At 38.2% G+C, this 24,857-nt stretch overlaps 1 protein-coding gene across 1 annotated transcript in view; it reads right to left on the bottom strand.

The window, feature by feature from the left end:
• The window catches only part of LOC119780235 (calcium-dependent secretion activator 1), a gene marked incomplete at its 3' end in the record, with an annotated part of 164,303 nt that overhangs the window by 60,162 nt on the left and 79,284 nt on the right, over nt 1–24,857 (bottom strand). The window contains exons 13-16 of the mRNA XM_038280190.1: nt 16,665–16,766; nt 16,514–16,577; nt 11,215–11,338; nt 1,119–1,187 (exon numbers count right to left, since the gene is read on the bottom strand). Of these exons, the coding sequence (XP_038136118.1) occupies nt 1,119–1,187; nt 11,215–11,338; nt 16,514–16,577; nt 16,665–16,766 (359 nt within the window). The remainder of the gene's footprint in view (nt 1–1,118; nt 1,188–11,214; nt 11,339–16,513; nt 16,578–16,664; nt 16,767–24,857) is intronic.

The raw sequence follows: 24,857 nt of genomic DNA, 5'->3' as shown, positions 1-24,857 counted from the left end.
GTCCTTTTCCCAGCATCTGTTGGGGCAGCAGCATCAGATCAAACCACTTCAAAAATAAACTAAACAAGCTAAAGAAGAAAGAATGGAAAATTGAAATTAAATAATAATAAATTTAACTGAATTGAAAACGTGGAAATATAGATAAACTTCTTCGGATGGGGATGCTTTGAATAAAAGTAATAATTAAAATAGCTTTTTTCAGTGGCACTTTGGGATAAGTATTTGAAGTACACTAGAAATAATAACCATCAATATTTTTATTGCTTTCTACGGAAGAGGATTAGGGCCACTGAAAAAAAAAAAAAGTTAACAGATTTTTTTTATTTTATTTCAGTATAGTATGGGAAAAAAGTCAGAATTCTGACTTTTTTTATTGTCAGAATTCAGTAAGAATTCTGAGAAAAAAAGTCAGAATTCTGAGATTAAAGTCAGAATTCTGACTTTTTTCCCATGTTAAACTGAAATAAAATTAAAAAATCAGTTAACTTTTTTTTTTTTCAGTGGCCCTAATCCTCTTCCGTAGCTTTCTTATTCTTTAAAAAGTTGTCATTAATTCCAACTACATGGCTGAGAACATCATCTTTCTTATACATGCACGTCACGCAAAAACTAACAGAATGACGTGCAAGTTGCTCGTCACTCGGGTGGACTGAAACTCTTTGTATTTCTTATTCGTTGTCTGTTGTGTACATAATGTTTGGCTCATGTTTTCATTCATGCAATATCCATTTTATTATTTTTTGTGTGTTTGGGTGGTTGTTGTAATGAACTTTAACAATCCTTACACGGGTAGTGTTTTTTTTTACTGCTGTATTGCTCAAGACTAGAAACAATTTACATAAAGCAAATAAAAAAGGCATTCATCTCGCAGACAGACAGAATGGGAGGCAAAAGCAGGACAGGAAGCACATACAAAGTTGTTTATAAAGGGTTGTTAGATATAAGAACAAAATCTAAAGAAATTTACCATGTAGTCTAAACAGGGTACAATCAAAGAAAAAGATGTCAGACACCAAAGAGATCAGATCATTTAGGACGCTTGGCATTCACTCTGTCTAAATAAAAATAAGTCAAGAATACATGGTGGAAAAAAGCGGAAAACAGCAAAAGATACTCACGAATAGTTAAATCCATCACTTGAGATGCCAAACAGAAGACAGGATGCTCATACATCTCTCTCTTTTTCCCTACAAAGAGAGGAAGGATACCAAGGCATGCGAGAGGCCAAGATCAGAGAGGATAAGCATAGGAAAGACTGACGGGTAAGGCGGATAGTTTTTGGCATTCTGCATGACTTACTAGCCATTGTGACTAATACAACAAAACCATTTTATTTGGATAAGAGTATGAAAGTTATTCAACTCTCACCCTCACGGAGAGAGAGGGAGAAAATGGATGGATGGAACGTATCTTTTGCAGTTGTAATTTCAGTAAGGCTTTGCAGGAATCCTCTGCAAAGATAGATGGCGCTATACTTACTTCTACATTTTGTATCTTCAAATTCTGACTAGATGAAGAAGGTGGATTTTTTTGCTGTAGAAATTTTTTGAAAACTTTATTTTTGAGAGAAAAAGTAAGAGTCTTCACGCCTGGGAGCTGACAGGGAGAAGCTACCGATGGACCTGTCTGGATCAGCGGAAGATCGGATAAGTCTGCGGGGAAGCCTAAAAGGGAAACAAGGCTTGGAGAGGATACAGCTGGGCGGGGGGTTGGCTCTAGGCTAACTGCGGGAGATGTAGGGATTGCAGTGGTGGATCAGCGCTGGGCAAACAGTTCCAGAGCGACTCGGTTTCTGTGCTGGAGGTAGGACGACAAAACAGTCCTTCTTAGTCTAAATTAAAACAGATTTTTTTAAAAGCCAACTAAAAACTTCTTAATAGCTTTGTCAATATTATTTTCTATATTTTCAGTTGTGATTTAAAAAAAAAAAACTGTCAGGGCAATTTGTAATTATGTCCTGTGGTTTTGAAATTGGCATGTTTATTAGGCAGTAAAATTTTCAACAGGGTTTAAAGAAGAATCATACCTGATAAATGAAAAGGATAACTAACCCAGCTCAACTTAATAAGCTTTTTACAATTTAAGGTTCAATAGTGGTTTTGTATGGAAGCCCAATAGATTCATAATTAAATAAATAAATAAAAAAGTATGAAATAAATATAATTTTGATAAATAACAAACAAATATATAATATGGTCATGAAATAAAAACAAGGTAATGTTTTTATAAAATATATATTTTTATTCTTTAATATCAACTTATTATTATATTTATCATAATTGAATATTTCATGATAATTATTTTCACAATATCAAACTATCAATATTTATACAATATGCTTTTTTAAATAATTACTTTTTATTTCATTTTCCAAGATTTTGGAAAATAAAGAACTTTTTTCCAAAGTTTGTCTTTATTCCATAATGACATTCTGCACAATGGCCTTTTTTATTTCATAATGTTGTTTTCCAGCAGAATGACCTCGTCTGTCAATCAAAGCAGGCAAGGCGGAGCCAGTTAGGTGATTGGCTGCTCCTTTACTAAGTACCGATTCAAGCGCGGAGACTTATCACCAGAGATGGCAAAAGTACTCACTTTCCATACTTGAATAAAAGTACAGATACTTGTGTTAAAAAATACTCTGGTAAAAGTGGAAGTACTGATTAAACTTCTTTACTCAAGTAAAAGTAACAAAGTACAGGCTTGTAAATTTACTTAAAGTATAAAAGTAAAAGTAGAAACCACTTTTTTCATGCCGTTGCCTACATTTTAAATGGATGTCTGCCAATAGGACTAGATCTCCGTTGTGTCCATTTTCAATCATCTCGTCGTCCATGCTACTATGCTAACGCCACCGCCACCAAGCTGCAATGATTCGCCGCCAATGGATACCGCCGAATCTGTCGATTCACCTTGTAGCGGTGCGTCAAATGCAACGTAGATTCCCATCCAATTAGATTGAATTTGGTATTGATGACGTGAAAAATAATAACGGTAACTCCATTGAAATGATTCAAAACTAAAGTAACGAGCCAATTTTTTAAAATGTAAGGAGTAGAAAGCACAGATATCTGTGTAAAAATGTAAGGAGTAGAAGTAAAAAGTCGTCATAAAAATAAGTAGTAAAGTAAAGTAAAAATATCAGAAAAATCTACTTGAGTACAGTAACGAAGTATTTGTACTTCGTTACTTCCCATCTCTGCTTATCACCAACTGGAGGCCAGGAGTGAGCGACTCGTTAGCGATGAGATGGCAGCTGGAGAGAAGTCAGTTGCAGAATTGCTCAGAGACGTTGCGAATAGATTGGATAGTAACGCGAATCCTGCACCTCAGCCTGAGAGAGGAGCGCTGCAGCACCGTGTTTCTGACCAGGTGGCGCCTGGACGTTCACCTAACAGTGCAGCATCAGCGTTACAAACTGCTCGTGCTAACGCGGCTAACCAGACGCCACGGATCTAATCGATCTTAAAGGACCCAGCGAGGTCCAACCCCTTAGCTTTGATTGACAGACGAAGTAATTCTGCTGAAAAATGACATTATGAAATAAAAAATGACTTTGGGAAAAACTTTTTTATTTGAAAATTAAATAAAATTATTTTTTTTTTAAAGTATGATATTATGAAAAAAATTATTATGAAATATTCAATTATGATAAAATAACAAGAAGTAAATACTAAAGAATAGCTATATGTGTTTCATAATAACATTACCTTATTATATATTATATATTTGTGTGTTATTTATCAAAATGGTATTTATTTCATAAAGTTTTTTTATTTATTTCATTATGAATCATTCGGGGTTCCATAGTTTTGTTGTTTGTTTGTTTTTTTAAGCTTTGTCTCCTCTATGGCAGTCATTTACGTACCGGAACATCAACTCTGCAGCAAGGGGTGTCCCAGTTCCCTGAGAAGATTACGAAGCCCTATCTATTGTAGTTTCCAGTATGTGTGGGTTGTGGGTGATGGATGGGAGCAAGAGATAATGGTTGAAACTGGTTGCGTATTGGGATTGGTCTACTTTTCAGACTAGGCTTCTGAATATTCCGATTCCGTGTTCGAATACGACTCTATTGATTCCTGATTCTGATTCTTTTAAAAGACTCATAAAAGTTGACAATTTATAAATGATCGCTTGTGACATCGGCTCTTATAAACAACAGAAGGTACACAAAGGAAGAAAAGGTGCATGAAGTTTATTCAGTGCATCCAGATAAATGCGGGTGATGGAGAAAAAATAAAGAAGTTATTATATATAGAAGATAAATACTGCAACGATTTAATGAGCTGCTTATCCAGAGTTTGGTCTGGATGAAATGCTCTGAAACTCTAAATAAAATGTAATCCCTTGAAGATTTAACTTGGTGTGAATGTTTCTATAAAAGATCACATAATTATGTTTGATCTAGGGCTGCAACTAACGATTATTTTAAAAATCAATGAATCAGACAAAAAATATTTTTTATATTAACCTCTTTATTCCAAAATAAACATTTTAGACAGAACAAACAAGCACACAAGTACAGGTTGCTCATTAACTGTACTGGTGCAATATGAAAAATAAATGTTTGTGTTAAAACTACGCAAACTTACATGAGAAATGTAGCTGTACATCCACAAAATATAGGATACTTTGTTTCATAAAGCGCAAAAAAAGACATTTTTGTTTTTAAAGCCCCTAAGGGGTTCAAACAATAGGCCCCCCCATTTCAACAACTGAGTTTTTTTAGACTAGAAGAGTTCTGCCTTTTAAGACAGGAAAGTATAGCAGTTAAAGTTGCTACTTGAGAAAATACTGAACCATAGAGATAAAAATAGCCTGTGATTCAAATTATAAATTGTATTTGGAATAAAAATGAGAGAACTAGGGGTGCTAAAAAACACATCCTCCAAAGACAGATATTTACATGGGAATGTGGCAGATAATTAATTGACATATTACTGATCTTGCTGGATTTTATTCTGCTTTACTTCCATAAATTGCAGGATCTTCTTTACTTTATCTTTGCCAGAAGATTTAAAATTTAAAAGTCTTGCCCTCATAATTTGAAGTTAATTTATTTATAAAGAAAATATAAACGCTGCTTAAGCTAATTCAAATGAAATTAAAAGTAAAATAAGTAGCCAACCTTATCCCTGTCTGTAACCTACTAACACGGTAAGGAAAGCATCAGATGAGCTACCTGAGAAACTAACGTTACGTTTCCCCACTTTAAAACCAAACAAACATGGTGGTTCCGTGCCATGTTCATTTGTTTTTACAAAAGTTTCATGTTACGACTTTTTTCGCTTTACAAAGCGCAGGCTATTTTAATTATTGTGATCAATATGCGCCGTCAATCCCGGCGCATGCGCGCTTCATTTGCAGTCTGGACGCTGAGGGTAAACGTCCTGCGGCTCTGACTGCAGCGCTGAGAGGGACTCCTGCGGGAGAACGGGGTTGGGATGGGGGAGGCGCCCCACGGCAGCAGCTGCCGCTGGAGGACAAGATTAGGAACGATACATGCTTTCACGTAAGAGTCTCCAAAAGCCGCCAGTGACACCGTAAAAAGTCGCCAGATTCGTCGCTAGTCGCTTTTTTAAACAAATAGTCGCTGGAGGGGTCTGAAAAGTCGCTAAATATAGCGACAAAGTCGCTGAGTTGGCAACACTGCGCCTGCAGCGCTGGCTCGCTCTGCCGTATTTTTTTTCTTCCGCCCGTTTCAGTCAAGTGGATGTGATGACGACGGCGGCGGATGACGCATTAATCGCGCGACACAACTAATCGATGATGAAATTCGTTGCCAACGCTTTTAAAAGTCGATTTTATCGATTCGTTGTTGCAGCCCTAGTTTAATCAGTATATAAATATCAAAGTTATAAACTCTAAAGATGTATTTGAATATGTAACTCTGCAAAAAAAAAAAAATTATTTTATATTATTCTTTATAACCTTCAGGCACTGATGTTGTATAAATAAGTTATATATCTATAAATCGTGCTTCTATGTTCCTCTTGTATGACATCTTCTAGGTCGGCCCCAGTGGGCCTCAGCAGATGGCCGCTCACACTGAGCCTGGTTCTGCTGGAGGTTTCTTCCTGTTCAAAGGGAGTTTTTTCTCTCCACTGCTGCTTCATGCATGCTCAGTGGGAGGGACACAATGCAAGCAAATATCTGCTATCTCTACATGCACATGTGTCCTGCAAAGTAAATGATTATAATTCAGTCATTTGGTTTCTTACCTTTGAACCAATCTTACTGTAAGCTTTGATTAAATGGTCTCTGTAAAGCACCTTCAGATGACATGTGTCGTTAATTAGCGCTACATACATAAACTTAAATATTAAACTTTAATTAAGTTAATTAAATTATCTGCAATTAATTAATCCATTTAATAACATTTAATCGAAAAAATATTCACAACAAAACTTACCATTTCGTTTCACCAACACTTTTGATTTTTCATTTTTTAATGAATAAACATATGAGCGCAGCAACACAAATATTTTTTGCTTTAAATCCATTATTTAGGTTATTCAGCCTTCATATCGGTTGAAAGTTATAGTTCTTTAGCTACTATTGGAAGATTTTATTTAACCTCTTTGAAAGCAATCTTCTTTAGAAGAACAGTACATCAACATTATTCATAGAGCAATGCCTTCCACCGAATATGGTAAAAAGAAAAACTACATGGGAGAATTATCCTGCCATAATGCAAGAGCAAATAATTTCAATTTGAGAAAAGAATTTCATCTTCTTGCACTCAAAACTTATAATGCTCACACTCCAAACATGCGCTCTCTCTCACACTCAGTAGAGTTAAACAAGCGCACCCTTTCCGAGGCTGTCGTTCTATTGGCTGGAAAGGTTGCTAGGCGACGATCCGATCCAATCTGAGAGAGAGCAGAAAAAAATCCACAAGCAGAGCCTACAGGTTTGCGAGCGTATCTGAGACTCGAGCAGAGCGCGGTTTGTGCGCGAAGAGAAGGAGGCATGAGAGAGGAGAAAATATCTGTGCAAGAAGCATTAAATCTGAGAGAAGAAACAAAGATAAGAGAAGAGAAAATATTTGAGAGAGAGCGCATGTTTGGAGTGTGAGCATTATAAGTTTTGAGTGCAAGAAGATGAAATTCTTTTCTCAAATTGAAATTATTTGCTCTTGCATTATGGCAGGATAATTCTCCCATAAAACTATATAATCACAAGGCTTGCAATACTGACTTTAAGAGAATAAATTTTGCAGTAAAGAGAAATTAAAGTAGCCTTTTTGAAACCAACAACAGAACTGTGACAGTAGAGCTCTGCATAAAGCAGAGCTTAACATGTGCTATTTGACATACAACATTTATTGTAGTTAAACCATGTAAACCACTGAGGATTATTTTTCTCCTTAAGCCAGTAGAGGTTTACTTTTTTCAGATTGGTTCTTTCTATATTGGCTCCAACGCTTGTCATCTGGTTCTAGGTAGCAACCTGCAACCGCGGACTCTGACATTAGTGTTGTGAATGTCTGTGCTGCTGCATCATGAGTGTTATCGATTCATTCCTGGCTGCTGGTGACAATAAAGAAACTGAATATAACTAGTTTGGCTGTAAAGGTTCGAGTCCCAGCCTGGTGACCCTATCAATAATCCCATTTTATGTCTGCTCATATCAAAAGTAACAAAAATAAAGGCCACTAGTTCCTAAAAATAACCTCCCAAAAAAGCAAACTTCTGTATAATTCATTAATCAAAAGTCCAACAAGAAAACATGAATGAATAAAAGTGAAATACTGCGCCCATACCAGCCTAGCATAGCCAACACCTGGGTCCACTGATCACGCCCGACCAACCCCTAACTTTCACTGTGCAGGCATATGATTCCTCTCACCAACTCCCCAGAGAACCGCCACCAGCTTTATGTGCCCAAGAAACCCAAATCTAAGAAAATCATTGGAAGAGCTGGAGAGCCCTCCAAAGGCACCAAACAGCCCCTAGGGCTCAATACCCAACCCAGGCCCTGACCTAGTGCCCCGCTCCTCCTCTAACCTCCAACCCTGGAAGGCAAATTTAAAGCAGCTATGCAGAAAGACCCAGTGCATCTCCGCTTGCTTAAACATGGCGTATATGGATATTTCTATAAATATTTGGGATTCGGCAGCTGCAGACACAGCAACCTCCCACTGAACTGCAGTTTACCTGGAGCTTAACATTTGGAGGTTTGCACTGGCACCTGTAGGGGATTCAACCACTTATCCTTACCTCTGGTGACAGAGCTTCTGGTAGATTTTGCTTTCCTTATCCAAACATTCAATCACAGAGACCAAACATATTATTCGGGATCTGGGGGTATTTCTCCCACTTGGTCCCGGATGGATCTGCAAAAAGCTTGTAAGCTGCCAGGGTGATTATGCTTCACCTGGCCTGGGAGATGTATCTTCTGGGTAGAACAGAGGGGTTTGGTGCCCTGTCTCTTTTGAATGAGGTCTACACTGCAAAAAATGTAAATCTAAATAAGCAATTTTTCTTAAAACAAATGCATTATTTCTTGAATTGAGGAGGTAAATGAGAAGCTTTGCCAATGGAACGAGACAATTTACATTTGAAATAGGAAAAATCAAGTGCATATTATCTAATTACTCATTCCATTGGAAATCTATCTTATTTACCTGCTCAAATTAAGGGTAAATACACTTGATATAAGAAATTTTTACTTAATTTCAGATCGTTTTTGCAGTGTAAGTCACCTGTAGCTTGGTTGTTAACCTAACTCCATGTCTGGTGTATCACTAGTAGGAGTGGCTGACCAGTTCAGCGTCAAGAGTTACAATAAAATACAGCAACATTAAAAAAGCAGCACACCAACTAGTGTTAATAACAAAAATATCTAAAAATATTATCTGACTAATATGAGATTATCTTATTTCTTATCGGGAGTGAGGAGGACGTTCGGACACAGCCCATGACAAATCAGTCACATATCCACAATTTGTGCGGGAATGAGAGGTTTTATATGAGATAGCACTGCAATACAGAAAATTGCTCCTAACTGCATGTCCCGCCCACAAGGCAAAGCTTCAAATGATACAGGATCATTGAGTAGAAAATAGGTTTATGTGGAGATTTCAATTATATTAGGATGTGAATGATTTTATCTAAAAAAAAGGTTGAAAATTAACTTCCAAAGCTGCCAAAGATGCCATCTGTTGTTGGGCCATAAAGCATTATAATGATTTTGTTCACTGAGGACCAATGTCCATGTTTTATCTTAGCAATATTCAATGGGGTGGCGGGTGCAGGTTCGCCCCACAGCGGATGGTCTGGAACTCTTCTGCAACCCTCCCCCAGTGCACTCTGACAAAACACTTCTACAGGAAGGGGTGTGTGCCTTTATGTTTGAACATGATTTGAGCTCAATTCACAATTTAATTAGTTGTTCTAACACACAGCCAGCAGGGCTTCATAAACAATATAAGACAGTCTGGCTATTACTGTATGTGATGAAATAATATATTCACCACCCCTACTGGGCAAGGAATATCTAAAACTTGCCCAACACTGTCCCACATTTGTATGGAAGAGGATTAGGGACACTGAAAAAAAAAAAAAAAAGTTAACTGATTTATTTATTTATTTTTTCCAGTATAGTATGGGAAAAAAGTCAGAATTCTGAGAAAAAAGTCAGAATTCTGAGATTAAAGTCAGAATTCTACAACGGAGTATTAGGGCCACACATGAAGAGAAAAAATATTTTTGCCATGACGACTTTAAAGTCGACATGTCGACATTAAACTCGACATTTCGAGAATAAAGTTGAAATGTCATGTTGAGTTTAATGTCGACGTGTCGACTTTAAACTCGCCCTGTCGACTTTAAACTCGCCATTTCGAGAATAAAGTTGATATATCGTGGCGACTTTAATCTCGACATTCCAAAGTTTGGAGAAAAGAGCAACCGCGCTCCGCAGCTGCAGTCTGCGTTTTAAGAGTAACGGTAGTCTTTGACGTGCTGCAACTGTATAACTGTATAATCATCACAGAAAGTACAATTTGACCAAATCATCTATACAAGGCATGTCTGATTCTGGATTCTGTGCATGTATCCTGTGCAGCGGTTGGCTCTCTTGAACTAATTCCAACTTTATTGTCGACACTTCGAGATTAAACTCAACATGACATTTCAACTTTATTCTCGAAATGGCGAGTTTAAAGTCGACAGGGCGAGATTAATCTCGTCATGGCAAAAATATTTTTTCTCTTCATGTGTGGCCCTAATTCTCCGTCGTAGAATTCTGAGATTAAAGTCAGAATTCTGACTTTTTTCCATGTTAAACTTTTTTTTTTTTTTTTCAGTGGCCCTTATCCTCTTCTGTACATTTGGCTGTTATGTATTTAACTTCTAAAATATATTCTCTTTTCTCTACATTATGGACTTATGCAAACATGAGGCCAAACTGATTTGAATTTTCAAGAGAAGGAAACAAGGAATAAGAAAATTCTAGTCAAACAATGCGACTGAAAAGGTAGATAAATCTGGCATTATGTATACTTAAACTATGGTAAAAGAGAAGCAGAAAAGGGTGGGATCAAACTGAAAAAAAAAATAGTATTAAATTTATCTTTACTTGAACAGGAACAAAAAAAAAATGTACACCCTTTTATATAAGATAGCAGTAGCAAAGATGTGTGTCGTAACCTTTGGTCCTGCAGAGAGGAGTTTGTCCATTAAAAGTTTGGAACCAGCTAATTAAAACTAAACATATCAGGTGGAAAAAAACATTTCAAATAAAAAGCATTTAAAAAGGATCTATTGTGTTTCAGGCTATTTTAAAATAAAACTGTTTTTTATTTCCTTTATTCCATATCATAGATTTATTTAGACGTTTTGCTATTAAAATGATTTTATTAAACAAATCGCTTGAAGTCTTTTTGTAAATGACAATCTCTGGCATATAATTCAAAAATGAAAATAATAAATTGCAACTTCTGCTACAGAATAAGCAAATATTGTTAGCGCCCACACTCCTTACGGTTTGCTGTCCTGTATATTTTTCCCTGCTTTAAACATCTGATTGTAAATAATTACAGATAAACAAGCTTTGCCTAACTGAGAGATATAATATGCAGGGTACCTTGAGGAACAGATCATAAAACCTCAGATTTTTTTTAACACAGTAGTTCTTATATTTATATATGTGATTTTTTCTTATGCTGTTTCTTCAATAAAAGCATTAAGAACCCCGATAAGAACGTACCTTCCAGTTTTGCATACTCTGAAAGGCGCTGGTAGTTGACTATGGCAGCCTGTTCCAGACACTTCCTGATCACAGCTTTCACTTCTTCTTGTGGGACTGGTGTCACAACGTCTTTCATTAGAACCTGACCAAAAGCAACACATATGTAACACGTTTAAATCCTTTCAAACAAATTCATGCAAATGCTGTTGCAATAAAAACGTAATGGCATAGCAAAAAGTAGTTTATTCAAGTATACTAAAAGTACACTAATTTCATACTTAAAATCAGGCAGTGCACTTACAGTTTACTTATTCTAAACTATAATTCATATACTTAACAATAGTATAGCCAAGTGTACTTGACTATACTATTGTTTACTTTATTGTTTACTAAAGTATACTTTAAGTATACTTTAGTAAACTTAAAAATGTCCCAATTTAGTTTGAAGAAGTATTACTTTAGTAATACTTCAAGTGCACTAAAAGTGCACTGTTCAGTGTACTTTCTAAACTTATACTTAACTATTCTTAATAGAATTTACTTGAAGTATACTACTTTTTGCTAAATACATTTTCTCCCAATTATCTCAGTGGAATCTTGGACAAATTAACATTGATTGGTATTGAAAAATTCAAAGAAAAAAAAAAAAATATATATATATATACAGGTAAAAGCCAGTAAATTAGAATATTTTGAAAAACTTGATTTATTTCAGTAATTGCATTCAAAAGGTGTAACTTGTACATTATATTTATTCATTGCACACAGACTAATGCATTCAAATGTTTATTTCATTTAATTTTGATGATTTGAAGCGGCAACAAATGAAAATCCAAAATTCTGTGTGTCACAAAATTTGAATATTGTGTAAGGGTTAAATTTTGAAGACACCTGGTGCCACAAACTAATCAGCTGATTAACTCAAACACCTGCAAAGGGCTTTAAATGGTCTCTCAGTCCAGTTCTGAAGCCGACACAAACATGGGGAAGACTTCAGGTTTGACAGCTGTCCAAAAGGCGACCATCACCACATTGCACAAGGAGGGAAAGACACAAAAGGTTATTGCTGAAGAGGCTGGCTGTTCTCAGAGCTCTGTGTCCAAACACATTAATAGAGAGGCAAAGGGAAGGAAAAACTGTGGTCAGCGATAGGGATCACCGCGCCCTGGTCAAGATTGGGAAAAAAAAAACACTCAAAGATGTAGGGGAGATTCACAAGGAGGGGACAGCTGCTGGAGTCAGTGCTTCAAGATCCACCACCAAGAGACGCCTGAAAGACATGGGTTTCAACTGCCGCATACCTCGTGTCAAGCCACTGTTGACCAAGAAACAGCGCGAAAAGCGTCTCACCTGGGCTAAGGAAAGAAAGAGCTGGACTGCTGCTGAGTCCAAAGTCATGTTTTCTGACCAAAGCTAATTTAGCATTTCCTTTGGAGATCGAGGTCCCAGAGTCTGGAGGAAGACAGGAGAGGCACAGGATCCACGTTGCCTGAAGTCTAGTGGAAAGTTTCCACCATCAGTGATGGTTTGGGGTGCCATGTCATCTGCTGGTGTCGGTCCACTCTGTTTCCTGAGATCCAGGGTCAACGCAGCCGTCTACCAGCAAGTTTTAGAGCACTTCATGCTTCCTGCTGCTGACCTGCTCTATGGAGATGGAGATTTCAGGTTCCAACAGGACTTGGCGCCTGCACACAGCGCTAAATCTACCCGTGCCTGGTTTACGGACCATGGTGTTTCTGTTCTAAATTGGCCAGCCGACTCCCCTGACCTTAGCCCCATAGAAAATCTGTGGGCTATTGTGAAAAGGAAGATGCAGAATGCCAGACCCAAAAACGCAGAAGAGTTGAAGGCCACTATCAGAGCAACCTGGGCTCTCATAACACCTGAGCAGCGCCAGAAACTCATCCACTCCATGCCACGCCGCATTAATGCAGTCATTGAGGCAAAAGGAGCTCCAACCAAGTATTGAGGATTGTACATGCTCATATTTTTCATTTTCATTCTAAAAATCCCTTTTTTGTATTAGCCTTAAGTAATATTCTAATTTTGTGACACGTGGAATTTTGGATTTTCATTTGTTGCCGCTTCAAATCATCAAAATTAAATGAAATAAACATTTGAATGCATCAGTCTGTGTGCAATGAATAAATATAATGTACAAGTTACACCTTTTGAATGCAGTTACTGAAATAAATCAAGTGTTTCAAAATATTCTAATTTACTGGCTTTTACCTGTATATGAACTTCCATCGAGATCAAGATATCTATCAGTTCAATTCAATTCAAATTCACGTATTAATTATATAAATAGACATATACAATGAGCTGCTCTCTAATCTAAAAAATTTTTTTCCCTCTTAATTAAAATCTAAACATGTTGCATTTATTCGCACTATTCTTCTTTATCAATGGTAAGTTTTACAAATTAAAATTCTCTTTTTAATTCTTAGAGAGGAAAATCCAAAAATCCTGCAATATCATCTTGCAGTAAAGCCAAGACACATTCAGGAGAACAGCTCAATGCCTGGAGCGGTGAGCGTTCACACTGTCTGACCAGTTCAACGTTTGGACGCTTTTTGGGCCCTAAAATGCATTCGGTGTGAATGCAGAATAAGGCCTACCTACATGTGATGTTTTAATGTCTGTGCCATTCCTAAACACCAGTACGGAGAATCCATACTGAGGTGTAATGGCAGGCAAATCTTATGTGTTGTATAAACCATCATGCAAAAAAATTGTTGGGATCTGGAGGTCAGAGGGCGTACTAGATCTCCTGGAGCCGGAGCTGATTGCTACCACCTGTCGCTCATCTGCTCATCAGGAGATCCGTATTTAAGGAGGCAGAGGACGTGTCTCCAGTGCCAGAGTGTTTGCCAGTTATGGTTAGCAAGCCTGAGCCAACCTGCCTGTCTGAGGCCCCGTCCACACGAAGTCAAAACGAACGCGAAACGCTAATATTTTCCAGAACGTTTGTCGTAAAGACGGAGACGTAAAATAAATGTGATCGTCCACACGAATGCATGAAAACGCTGCAAAATGTATGCCAGGCCTGTAAGTGGCGCTGTGGTGCCAAAGCAAAAATAGGCGACGAAATGTTGGGCATGCGCACTAATATTTATACATGGTTGCCCTGCGGGTCCATTTTGGTGGTTCAGTCAAGTTCAGGTGCTGAACTATGTGGTCGATATTGCTCTGTTCTTCCTGGAGATATTCCAGAAGAAGAAGATTCTGTTGTAAGCCCGACAGCAGGGTGAGTAGCATGAGCAGCAACCATTCAACACAGTACGGCGCCATTGTTGTTGTGATACTGTGTCGTGCATGACGTGACGCTATGACGCATGCGTGTAAGAAAAAAAATGCGGTCAGAGCTTAAAGATGGAAACGCGAAAACGGCGTTTCAAAATCTTCCCACTCTGAAGGCTTAATAAAAAAAAGATCGTTTACAGACCCCCGAAACGCCGGCTTTGTATGGATGAGAGGCTGGTTTGGTGAAACATTTGTGCGTTTAGGCCAGGGTTTGACTTCGTGTGGACGGGGCCTAAATCTCTGACTCCCTGAAATCCTGAACCTGATCTGATTTCTCCTTTCTGCTTCCCAGGTTTAACCTGCCTGGAAACCAGAAACCCTGAAGAGTTTCTCTGTTGGAAATCTGCCTGCCCGCTCTCTGAAGAATCTGGAAGGGAAACTCTAATCTGTGATCTGCAAACACTCAAACCTAAGCTCTGCCTCCGCCAAGCCCTCAGCCTGCCGTCAGCCTCTGGACCCTCAAGGTTTCCCCCCTCAGCCGCTCTGCTCAGACTCCAGAACAGGTACTGTCCTGCTCACTCACATCCTGCAAGTTACCTGGACATCCACTAACTCCTCTGTCCCCCTCTGCAGTGAACCCACTCATGACCTGTCCTGGATCTGTTTATTCTTTGTGCAGAATAATTTCAATAAAGCTTTGAACTTTTCTCCTGCTTCAGTGTGTTCTGCATGTGGGTTAGGAACCTTAAGCCAAACATGACAAAAATAGAGATTTTATGCCACTCCGCTGTGTGAATATCATCTTAATCTGGACATTAAGGCAGGCTTAGACTGTACTTTTTTTTTTTTTTTTTTGCCCTTTTCAGGCCAATTCTCCTATCGTGCAAGAATTTTTTGGATTGGGCTGACTTTCAGCCTCATCGTCCGTCCTGCGTCGTGTAGTATACTGGGACTAACGAGTGGCGATTAGCCTCTCACGTCCTCCTCTCGATCAGGAAGCGTAAGGTCGGGAGAAAATAAATTCAGTTGGCCCACGCCAATTCACAACATGTCATATCAATGCACCTTACAGTCTCCAGATCATCCAATCAAATTGATTCAAAGTTTTCTATCTAAGGAAAATCAGCTGATTGCATCGACTCATTGACTCTTCAGCAATCCCTCACTCTAAGCATGCTTGTAGCGACAGTGGAGAGGAAAAACTCCCGTTTAATAGGTAGAAACCTCCAGCAGAACCAGGCTCAGTGTATAAATTATAAGTGTAAATAAGATATAAGAATAAAGTAAGATAAGCGTAAGAGTGAAATAATTCCTAAATAATAAGTAAAAGTAAGTCTTTGAACAGGTTTCTGAAGCCAGGTGGTGCGTTAGACCAGCGGTTTATCTCCGGTTTTCAAAATGCATAACAAACTGCTTGAGAAAGCTTTTCTACTATGATAACTGGTGATGAAAATAAATAATATTCAATAAGATATATTTGTGTTTAATAAGTTTTTATTCAAATAAACATGATTTCTGAAATGTAGGCCTACATAATAGGTCATAATGAACCGTTTACAGTCAGTAGCTTTGTGTCAGTCAGTCTAAGCTCTATTTCTCTTTTTCCCATCAGTCACTCAGGCAGTCATTGTAATGTCCTGTAAGGCTGCATTAGCCGCAAGGGCTGCTGGGTAATATCAAGATGGTGAAAACATTGCCACTTTATCCTAGTTTTTGTGTTAGAGGGTTGTTCATGTTGGTAGTATGTTCATGCTAAGCTAACAATATCTTCTGAAGGTTGCATTTGTAACTGTTATCATTGACACCTTCAGAAGTATGTTTCACTAAACAAAATACCCTCAGAAATAGATATTTATAAGAAAAAACTACATAACATTTCAAGAAGCCCATAATAAGGACAGTTATGAAAGAAATATCACTGTAATGTGGCAAAACTATACAATCCTGAGAGAAGATTCTTATCAGAACATTGGTGTCAAAGGATCATGCTCTACAGGTCTTTATGACATAAGGACACATGTCATAAGAAGCTGTTTAACATATATATATTATATATATAAGTATAACATACCCTTTCAAGCAAGGACAGAGTAGCTTTTAGCGCTCCCTCTGGTCGTCCAAATGGAAAGCAATATCTAATAAAGAAGAATGAATTGTTTGGAGGTTTCGTTAGAATAACTTGCCAAACAAATTGAAAAATTGTTTTTGTGACTCATATCTACCTGAAATGAGTTATCTGATTCTCCAGAAGCACACGTAGTCTCTCTTTGATTTCTTCAAAACGCTCCTTTTCCTCCACAGTCACTGTGCCAATCCCATCAGGCCTGAAAGACAATTGCAAACAGACAGAGGCTTTGTACTGGACGTGGAAATGAGTTGGACACAGAGAATAGCTAAAGCATTACTGATAGAATATCAGCTGCCTGATTCTGCTCTAAATAGTTCTGCACAATTTGGAGGTGTGTTTAGGGTCATTGTCCTGTTGTAGGATGAAATTGGCTCCAATCAAGCGCTGTCCACTGGGTATGGCATGGCGTTGCAAAATGGAGTGATAGCCTTCCTTATTCAGAATCCCTTTTAACCTGTACAAATCTCCCACCTTACCAGCACCAAAGCAACCCCAGACCATCACATTACCTCCACCATGCTTAACAGATGGCGTCAGGCATTCTTCCAGCATCTTTTCATTTGTTCTGCGTCTCACAAACGTTCTTCTTTGTGATCCAAACACCTCAAACTTGGGTTCATCCGTCCACAACACTTTTTTCCAGTCTTCCTCTGTCCAATGTCTGTGTTCTTTTGCACATCTTAATCTTTTTCTTTTATTGGCCAGTCTCAGATATGGCTTTTTCTTTGCCACTCTGCCCTGAAGCCCAGAATCCCGCAGCCGCCTCTTCACTGTAGATGTTGACACTGATGTTTTGCGGGTACTATTTAATGAAGATGCCAGTTGGGGACCTGTGAGGCGTCTGTTTCTCAAACTAGAGACTCTAATGTACTTATCTTCTTGCTAAGTTGTGCAACGCGGCCTCCCACTTCTTTTTCTACTCTGCTTAGAGCCTGTTTGTGCTGTCCTCTGAAGGGAGTAGTACACACCGTTGTAGGAAATCTTCAATTTCTTTGCAATTTCTCGCATGGAATAGCCTTCATTTCTAAGAACAAGAATAGACTGTAGAGTTTCAGATGAAAGTTCTCTTTTTCTGGCCATTTTGAGCGTTTAATTGACCTCATCAATGTGATGCTCCAGAAACTCAATCTGCAAAAAAGGAAGGTCAGTTTTGTAGCTTCTGTAACGAGCTAAACTGTTTTCAGATGTGTGAACATGATTGCACAAGGGTTTTCTAATCATCAATTAGCCTTCTGAGTCAATGAGCAAACACATTGTACCATTAGAACACTGGAGTGATAGTTGCTGGAAATGGGCCTCTATACATCTATGTAGATATTGCACCAAAAACCAGACATTTGCAGCTAGAATAGACATTTACCACATTAGCAATGGACAGAGTGTATTTCTTTAAAGTTAAGACTAGTTTAAAGTTATCTTCATTGAAAAGTACAGAGCTTTTCCTTAAAAAACCTTTTGAACGGTAGTGTATGTTTACTCCCGTAAACACAGGGCACGCTCGCTAGGGACTTAATTCTGCTCTGTTGCGCATGCGGGACCCTTACGTTTTGTGAATGCAACTTACACAGGAGATCACATACAAGACGCATATATTTGGAAATGTGAGCAACCATAAAAAACAATTGCATTTTACAAAAAAATTGGAACTGAGCATTAAGGCCGACGATGTGAATGCAGCCTTAAAAATCTTCCACTACTGTTGGTGGCAGCTGGAAGTAGATGATTGTTTTTTTCAGGTATGTCAGACAAACTGTAGGAAACAAAATAATAAAAGCGAACATTTTGCATGAGTGTTCAACATTTTTAGTTCAGTTAGGCAGTAATGAACTGTTTCAGGTGAGCGATGATAGCATTCACTTTTCTTTATACATAAGCAAAACATTTTTCTTGCCTTTTCTGTAAACCTAGAAGTTTTACCCCGTTTATATATTTTTGTTCATTGTTGACGGCTTATTCCTGACCTCAGATCAGCTTCTTTGATTGATTAATGTGGCGAGTCAAGCAGCAAGAGTCCAAATTTTTCAACAACAGCACTGTCTGATTGTGAAACATGTCACGCGCCTCGGATGCTAACGCTCATGAGGCGCTGCTCAGATGCACTGAAGGACCTATTGATGCACCTTGACACACTTCAACCATAGACCTTGCATATAAACCGGCTGCTTATGCTGCTCAAGAGCGTTTGTTGGGAACATAGCATTACATTTTGGATACTACATATTTATGCAGGTAAAATGTAACAATACAAGTGCCAAATAAAATAGATCATGAACCATTAACAAAAAAAGCAGTAACTTTTAACAGCATATTGCAAACAGGACACATTTCTAACAAGTCAAAGAATAAGGATAACCTCAGCAAATGGAAAACAGCTGAATTGATTCATTTTCACTGAACTTTTTTTCCAAGTTTGAAGACGTTTCGCTTTCCATCCAGGAAAGCTTTTTCAATTCAAAACGTCAGGAATAGCGTTGAGTTTGAGGCTATATACAGTAACCTTCAATATATATATATAATAAAAAAAAATATAAAAAAAAAAATAAAATATATATATATATATATATATTTTAGGGATGCACGATATTGGGATTTGGCCGATATCCGATATGCTGATATTTTAAATCTCATGTAGCTGATAACCGATATCGATACCGATGTCAAAGCTGGACAAAAATAAGTAGTCATTGAAAATAGCAGTTTTGTTATCCATTTCTGACACTTTGAAAAATAATATACTCAAATATATTTTCATATGCTGATATCAAATAGATTTTTAAAAACGCGGTATCGATCTATTTTACTTTCAAAATCTGGTGAAATTTCATCGTTCTGTTACAAACTCTCGTGATATTTTGCAATTTCTTGTGAGATTTTGTTAGTAAAAGAGATCGATACCGCGTCAATATATCAACATATAAAAATATGGCAACATTTGGTGAATTTTCGGGGGATTTCGTAGCATAACGATGACATATAGCAATATTTCAGTAGTAAAAGAGATTGATATGGTGTTTTTAAATGGCAATTTATCAGCATATGAAGATATTGGGATATTTTAATGGATCAATATTTTTTCCCTCGTCTTTAGAAGTTTTTAAGTCTGTAAAAAAAAAGTTTTTGAGGAAGAAGAAGAAGAAGTAGTATTTTATTTTTTTTAGACTTTAGAAACTCAGAAGCTGATCAAATATCGGGTTAAATATCGGTGGGGTGGCCGATGTCCGATATTCAGTTTTAAGGCTGATACCGATAGGGGGCCCATTATATCGTGCATCCCTAATATATATATATATATATATATATATATATATATATATATAGAGAGAGAGAGAGAGAGAGAGAGAGAGAGAGGGAGAGAGACGGGGCCGCCTGTGGAGCTGGTTGACAGTTGCCTTTTGTATCTATGCTTCTTTTTCTATGTCTGCTTCTGTCTCCTTGAACCCCAGTGGGCCTCAGCAGATGGCCGCTCACACTGAGCCTGGTTCTGCTGGAGGTTTCTTCATGTTAAAAGGGAGTTTTGGGAGTTCTGGTTGAACTGTAAAGCTCCTTGAGCCTTGAACACAACGCTGTTCCTGACAGTTTGAATTGAAAAGTTTCCTGGATGGGAAGCAAAACGTCTTCAAAATTGGAAAACAAGTCCAGTGGATTTTTTGTTTTACCTTTGTGGGATGACTATGACCTGGATGACTGGGAATCCTTTATCAGCATATTGGGGAGGGAGTTCTGGACACAGTTACTCAGTACAGCTGCTTTGACAAAATAAAAAAAATCTAAATCATAACATAAACCTGTATTTATAAAACTGAGTAACCCCCTTTTAAATGTATTTAAACTTGATGAATTGGGAAAAAATGCTTAAAAATACGATAGTCAGACTGACTGAATTAGTTTTATTTGTTTCCATCCAAACATCTGAGCTGCTTTGATGAGCTCTGATAGCGTAGTGTGAAAAACAGCTGATCCCAGGCTGTTCTCTACATCGAGTCTGTTCCTCTGCTTGGTTTTGATGTGTATCACACCTGGTGAACAGGTGAACCCAAGGAAAAACTTAGATTTGGTTTTTAAAAGCTTATTTAATTTTTCAACTGGGTCCTAACAAAGCGGAGCAGATCCCAGCCCAATTTTATTTTTACTTTACCTAAGAAAATATTTTCATGTACCCCTTGCAATACCCTCATTGACCACTAGGAGTACGAGTACTGCTAGTTGGGAAACACTGATTTCATTTCATGTTGTCTTGTACCCCCATTTTCAAATCCTAAATCCGCCCTGCGGTCTATTTTAAAGTTGCTGACTCATAGACCATACTAGCTTACTGCGTCCGAATGTCCGCCTGATCCCTAAATCCCTCCAGCACTATATAGAGCAGGGACTTTATAGTGCGCTTAGATAACTGAGCATTCGGCTAGATAACCGCTGCTTTTTACTCCGTTTGTCATGTAACTCCTCCTTCACTGCGCAGTACCTGCACCATCTTTGTCATTAGTTGCCAGTATCGGGTGGCGACAGCCAGGGGGGATTTACCATTAGGCAATACTAGGCAGTCGCCGAGGGCCCCAAGTTAAAAAACTCTGTTTACATATGGTTCATACAACTATTCCATATTTGTGCACATTAATTATGTTTTTGATAAAATCCTTTTCACTAAATGCCATCAGAACATTTATAATATTAAGTGTGTCTCAGCCCCCCCCCTTCAGTGTCCTCCATATTGGATCAGTCCATTTGCTGCACATGTTCAGAAAGGTCCAAACAGACAGCAGCAAACCATTTGAAAACAAACCATGCAAAGAGCAGTGTTGCCAACTTAGCGCTTTAGTCGCTATATTTAGCCACTTTTCAGACCCCTCTAGCACTTTGATTTCTAAAAAGCTCCTAGCGCCAAATCTAGAGACTTTTTTCTGCTACTGGAGACTTTGGAGACAACATCTAAAAGCAGCGAACTCTGCTCTCCAGAGCGAGTAGATTGGTAACCCCGCCTCCTGCTCTCCTCTATCTTGTCTGCTGTCATGATTCATGCAGCTATTATTTCATCCAAATGAAAAATGGAGAACAGATAAGCAGATCATGACTTGTCTACAGTGAAAAGAAGGACTGGGTTATTTACTTTGGCCTTTTTGGAAACACAGGAAGGAGCAATCAGCTAAGTGAGCTTAGTGCTTGGAAAAAATCTTTCATTCCTTTAGAGACAGCATGAAAAGTCAGCTGAGTACAAAACATAGAGAGGAAAACAAGAAGAAAAGGGACAAGAAGAGAGGGACACAACCTAGAACAGATAATGGATGTCTATTCTATTAACATTTCTACATCTGGATAATAGCTCTGTTTAATATATTGTGTTCTTGACTCAGAGGGCCCCCTGCCTGTCTTTGCCTAGGGCCTCAAATTTCCCAAATCCGCCCCTGGCAACAGTTTATGGTGGCAGCGGGCCTCTGTGAAAGCAAATCCCATAATGCTTTGTGATAAGAGTGCTCGGTGCAAAGCATTCTGGGATATATCTGCCTCTTCTGAGGCCTTTCTTTTCTTCTCACATTTCGTAGACACTTTATCTCTTCCGACCATCGGCCATTTTCAAAGAACCGTGGTGAGAAAGGCGAGCTTCAATGACTGTCTGAAACCGTAGCTCACCACAGATATACATGCGCAGAAAAAGATAGCTAACTGGATGAGCACTTAGGACAGCCTTACATAAGCATATCACCAGAATGATTGACAGTTAGGAAGACCATTTATTAAGATGATCCACCCAGAAATAAAAGATTGTCCTCTATACCTTTAAGTTAAGAAATAATAGCCCCAAAAATGAGGAGCATATGCAACCATACAAAGACAAAACCTACATAGGATTAGTTAAATATGTCACTCACACACTTGTTTGGTCTTGGTGTGATTCACACATTTTGTTTGGTATTTTCCATCTTTGTTATTTATTAATACCCATCAGTTGGAGTAAAGTGATCTAAAGTTTCCATGAGTAATCTAGCATGTTTATCATTTGTGACATGGTTGTGTCTGAGTGGGCTGTGAGCAGAGTGCATGTGACAGAATAGGCGTCGGACTGTTGGCAATGACAGTATGATGAGAAGCAGAGGACATGACACCCCCTTCCTTGACATCTCATTTCAGTGGACAATGAGAAAGTAGGTGGCTTTGTGTTTGCTGTGACTCAAAGAGGTACCACCATCAAAATGCGTTGATGAAGATACGATCGCTTGGTTTTTTATTTTCACTTTCTTTAAAGGCTGACAATAATATTAATCTGGGATGCTGGACGGGACGTAATCAGATTAGAAGAGATTATCAGCAAAGTGGAGATATTTATATCAGGATCAGATAAGCTGTCTCTTAGTTTCTGCAATAAAAGAAATCAAACTCTTAGAGGAGTTTGCCGAAAGCCTGATTCACCTCACAGTTTAAACAATGACAGGAGCAAATCTGTCTATCCGTCTCTCATTCTGTTTCTATCCCTCTGTCACTCCATCATTTACATCCAAAACAAACTGGCATACTAAATATAAAAGTAAAAATTAGGTAAGATGAAAATTAAGTCAAAATTGTATTTTTTTTTGTAGAGAAAACAGCTGCATCGCATCACTGCTTTTTTTAGTCGTGCCTTAAACAAAAAAAGAGACAGCATGAAAAACTTAAACCCCCTTTCTTAAAGCTGTGTTTTATTTTAAGAACTTTCACGCCATGCAGCATAACTACACAGAGTCAATCTTCAGCTGGACAAAAGTCAAATCTTGACACTTCAGCAGACCACAGGGCAGCCAAGTTCAGCTTAGTGTGCCAAAACACCTCAAGGTTTGCAGTTTATTAGGACACACGACGGCCGTGTTTGTGCAGTCCTGAGTGTGTATTTGTTTGGCTGTTTGTGTATTTGTTACGTCAAAGGGTGAACGAGTGATAGCGGTGAAATGGATGAGGTGTGTGCACAGAAGCAAACATAGCAGCACTGGCAGCTGAGACACTGGCCCATCACAAATGACAACCTGTCATCCTGTCACTTCCTGACTGCCGGGCATGATGGCTGGACCGGCAGAGCAGCTCTCTGCTTGACGCATGTAGAAGTGGACTTCATCATATGCTGTATGAAGCCACACTTGTGTAGGTGGGTGGACATCCGTTTATTTTAGGATATAATATTTGCATAGAGTAGATTATACACCAGTGGATATGAACATATACATTATTAGAAAGACGAACGGACAGACGGACGGACAGATAGAGATAACAAGTCTAGAGGGAGGATGTAAAGAGGGTTATCTACCTGATATTTTTCCACACAGTTTGAATCTTTTTTTGACAAAATTTATTTACAGAAGGAGGTTTGATGTGTGAGTACGGAAGAGGATTAGGGCCACTGGGAAAAAAAAAAAAGTTAACCGATTTTTAAATTTTATTTCAGTTTAACATGGGAAAAAAGTCAGAATGCTGAGATTAAAGTCAGAATTTTGAGAAAAAAGTCAGAATTCTGACTTTTTTCCCATGTTAAACTGAAATAAAATTTAAAAATCTTACTTTTTTTTTTTTAGTGGCCCTAATCCTCTTCCGTATGTGAGTGAATCACTCTAAAGGATGCAAATGTATAACTTAAAGAACGGGGTTTACATTTTTCTCCTCTTACTTTTGAGCTGAACCTGGAAACTTTCTTCTAAGAACCTGGTGACTCAAAGATCTGTTGAATTCAACATTCAACATGAATTCCAAAAGATCAGATAGCACAAGGGCAGTGGGTATGAAATGTTAAATAATTAAGCCTGCTAGTGTTATACTGCAAAGGGATCTGCCTTGGTTCCAAGGCGAAGCCATTGAAAGACTTACATTTGTTATAAATAAAATGTATTCTGTTCTTCACAAATATTCTAAATCTGGCTAATTAGATTAGTTACTAAAGCTGTAGTCGAGTTTTCTCAAAAAACGAGAGGAGATTTTGAAATAACCGTTATAGTTCCTGTCCATGCTAGCTATGCTGATTATAAGATGACCCCCTCTTTCAATTCAATTCAGTTCAGTTTATTTCTATAGCTCCAATTCCCATCATGTCATCTCAGGTCACTTTCCAGTTCACCAGATCATCCAGTCAGATTGATTCAAAGTTTTCTATCTAAGGAAAACCAGCTGATTGCATCGACTCATTGACTCTTCAGCAATCCCTCACACTAAGCATGCTTGTAGCGACAGTGGAGAGGAAAAACTCCCTTTGAACAGGAAGAAACCTCCAGCAGAACCAGGCTCAGTGTGAGCGGCCATCTGCTGAGGCCCACTGGGGTTCAAGGAGACAGAAGCA

Source organism: Cyprinodon tularosa, unplaced genomic scaffold, assembly GCF_016077235.1.
Source record: "Cyprinodon tularosa strain WSP-4 unplaced genomic scaffold, ASM1607723v1 ctg1024, whole genome shotgun sequence".
Classification (NCBI taxonomy): domain Eukaryota; kingdom Metazoa; phylum Chordata; class Actinopteri; order Cyprinodontiformes; family Cyprinodontidae; genus Cyprinodon; species Cyprinodon tularosa.
This window is presented reverse-complemented; position numbering and strand designations above follow the sequence as displayed.